This window comes from Mesitornis unicolor, unplaced genomic scaffold (assembly GCF_000695765.1).
Source record: "Mesitornis unicolor isolate BGI_N332 unplaced genomic scaffold, ASM69576v1 scaffold44018, whole genome shotgun sequence".
Lineage (NCBI taxonomy): Eukaryota > Metazoa > Chordata > Aves > Mesitornithiformes > Mesitornithidae > Mesitornis > Mesitornis unicolor.
Genome location: NW_010203314.1, coordinates 1,500 through 2,622, shown reverse-complemented (window position 1 = coordinate 2,622; position 1,123 = coordinate 1,500). Strand labels below are relative to the sequence as shown.

Here is a 1,123-nt window from a genome sequence, read left to right as displayed (position 1 = left end):
TGACCGGCGCACGCTGATCGAGCCCTTCATCTACCTGGCCAGTAAGATGACGCAGCCGCAGAGCAAATCTGCGTTTCCCCTGAGTCGCAAGAACAAGGGCAGCGGGTCTATGGATGGCTGAGCCTTGTTTTCCCTTCCATTTCCCTCCTCTTCCTCACCTCCCAGCCTCCCCTGCACACACCTCCTGCTGAGCCTGGTCAGTGTCGCGGAGCCTGCGGGAAGGGCAGTGGCACAAGGAACGGCCGTCCCAGGGCTGGGGATGGTCTTTGAGGACAAGAGAGGCGAGCCATCTCCCTGCACTAAGCCAGGGACCACTCTCCTCGCTGCCCAGCCCCTGCAGATGCTGGAGGAGCTACAGGAGAACCAGGACTCCCTGTTTGATGCCCCCCTGCTCTCCAGGTGTGGGCTGGCAGACCCCTGGGCTGTACACTGCTGGAGGGGAAGCACAGCAGGTGGGGGTCAGGGAAAGTTCCCTCTCCCTCAAGCTGCCCTGTTCTGTATGTGCTGGTACCAGGTGAGAAGAGCCCGTTTGCTGGGCAGCTCCTGTCCCTCTGCTCTGCAGCAGTGGTCCCCAGCAGATTGCCCCTTACCTGGCGGTGCTCGCTGCTCCTTTAGGTGCAGAGGTGCCCAACCTTCCTGCCCAGAGCAGGGCGAAGTGCTGTTACTGAGGGCAGGGTGGCCACATCCCCACGCTGCAGCCCCCTGCTCCTCTTCCTCACTCAGTCACGACCTCAGAGCAGCCGGGACGGTGCTCAGCCTCACACCCGGACACCTGGGGCTGTGGCAATGCTCGCTGCCCAAACCTCACAGTGCTGCCCCTCCTCAGAGCCACAGGACAAGGGAAAGGCCCGGTCCTGCCCAGCAACACGTGTTCCTTTCAGCTAGGCTGGATCTAGGAAAAAAAATGACAAAAAAGCCTTGGCTTGTTTATACTTGTTCCTTTTATTTACTGAGTAACACAGTAAAGCGATGAGATTCGATTATCAAAATATTTTCCTTTTTTTTTTTTTTTCCCAACAGTTATAGTACATCAAAAAAATATACAATGAACATTACAGGAGGGGTACTGGCCAAGTCCCTAGAGTCTGTTTATTCCATTTTTGTGGGGTTTTGTTGCTGCTTT

At 56.3% G+C, this 1,123-nt stretch overlaps 1 protein-coding gene across 1 annotated transcript in view; it reads left to right on the top strand.

Annotated features, from left to right (window-relative positions):
* LOC104545504 (NF-kappa-B inhibitor-interacting Ras-like protein 2) overlaps window positions 1-121 on the top strand; it is a gene marked incomplete at its 5' end in the record, with an annotated part of 1,085 nt that extends 964 nt beyond the window's left edge. Inside the window, one exon of the mRNA XM_010190662.1 lies at window positions 1-121. This exon is cut by the window's left edge and continues 140 nt beyond it. Within this exon, the coding sequence (XP_010188964.1) occupies window positions 1-121 (121 nt within the window).
* Window positions 122-1,123: the final 1,002 nt, after the last annotated feature.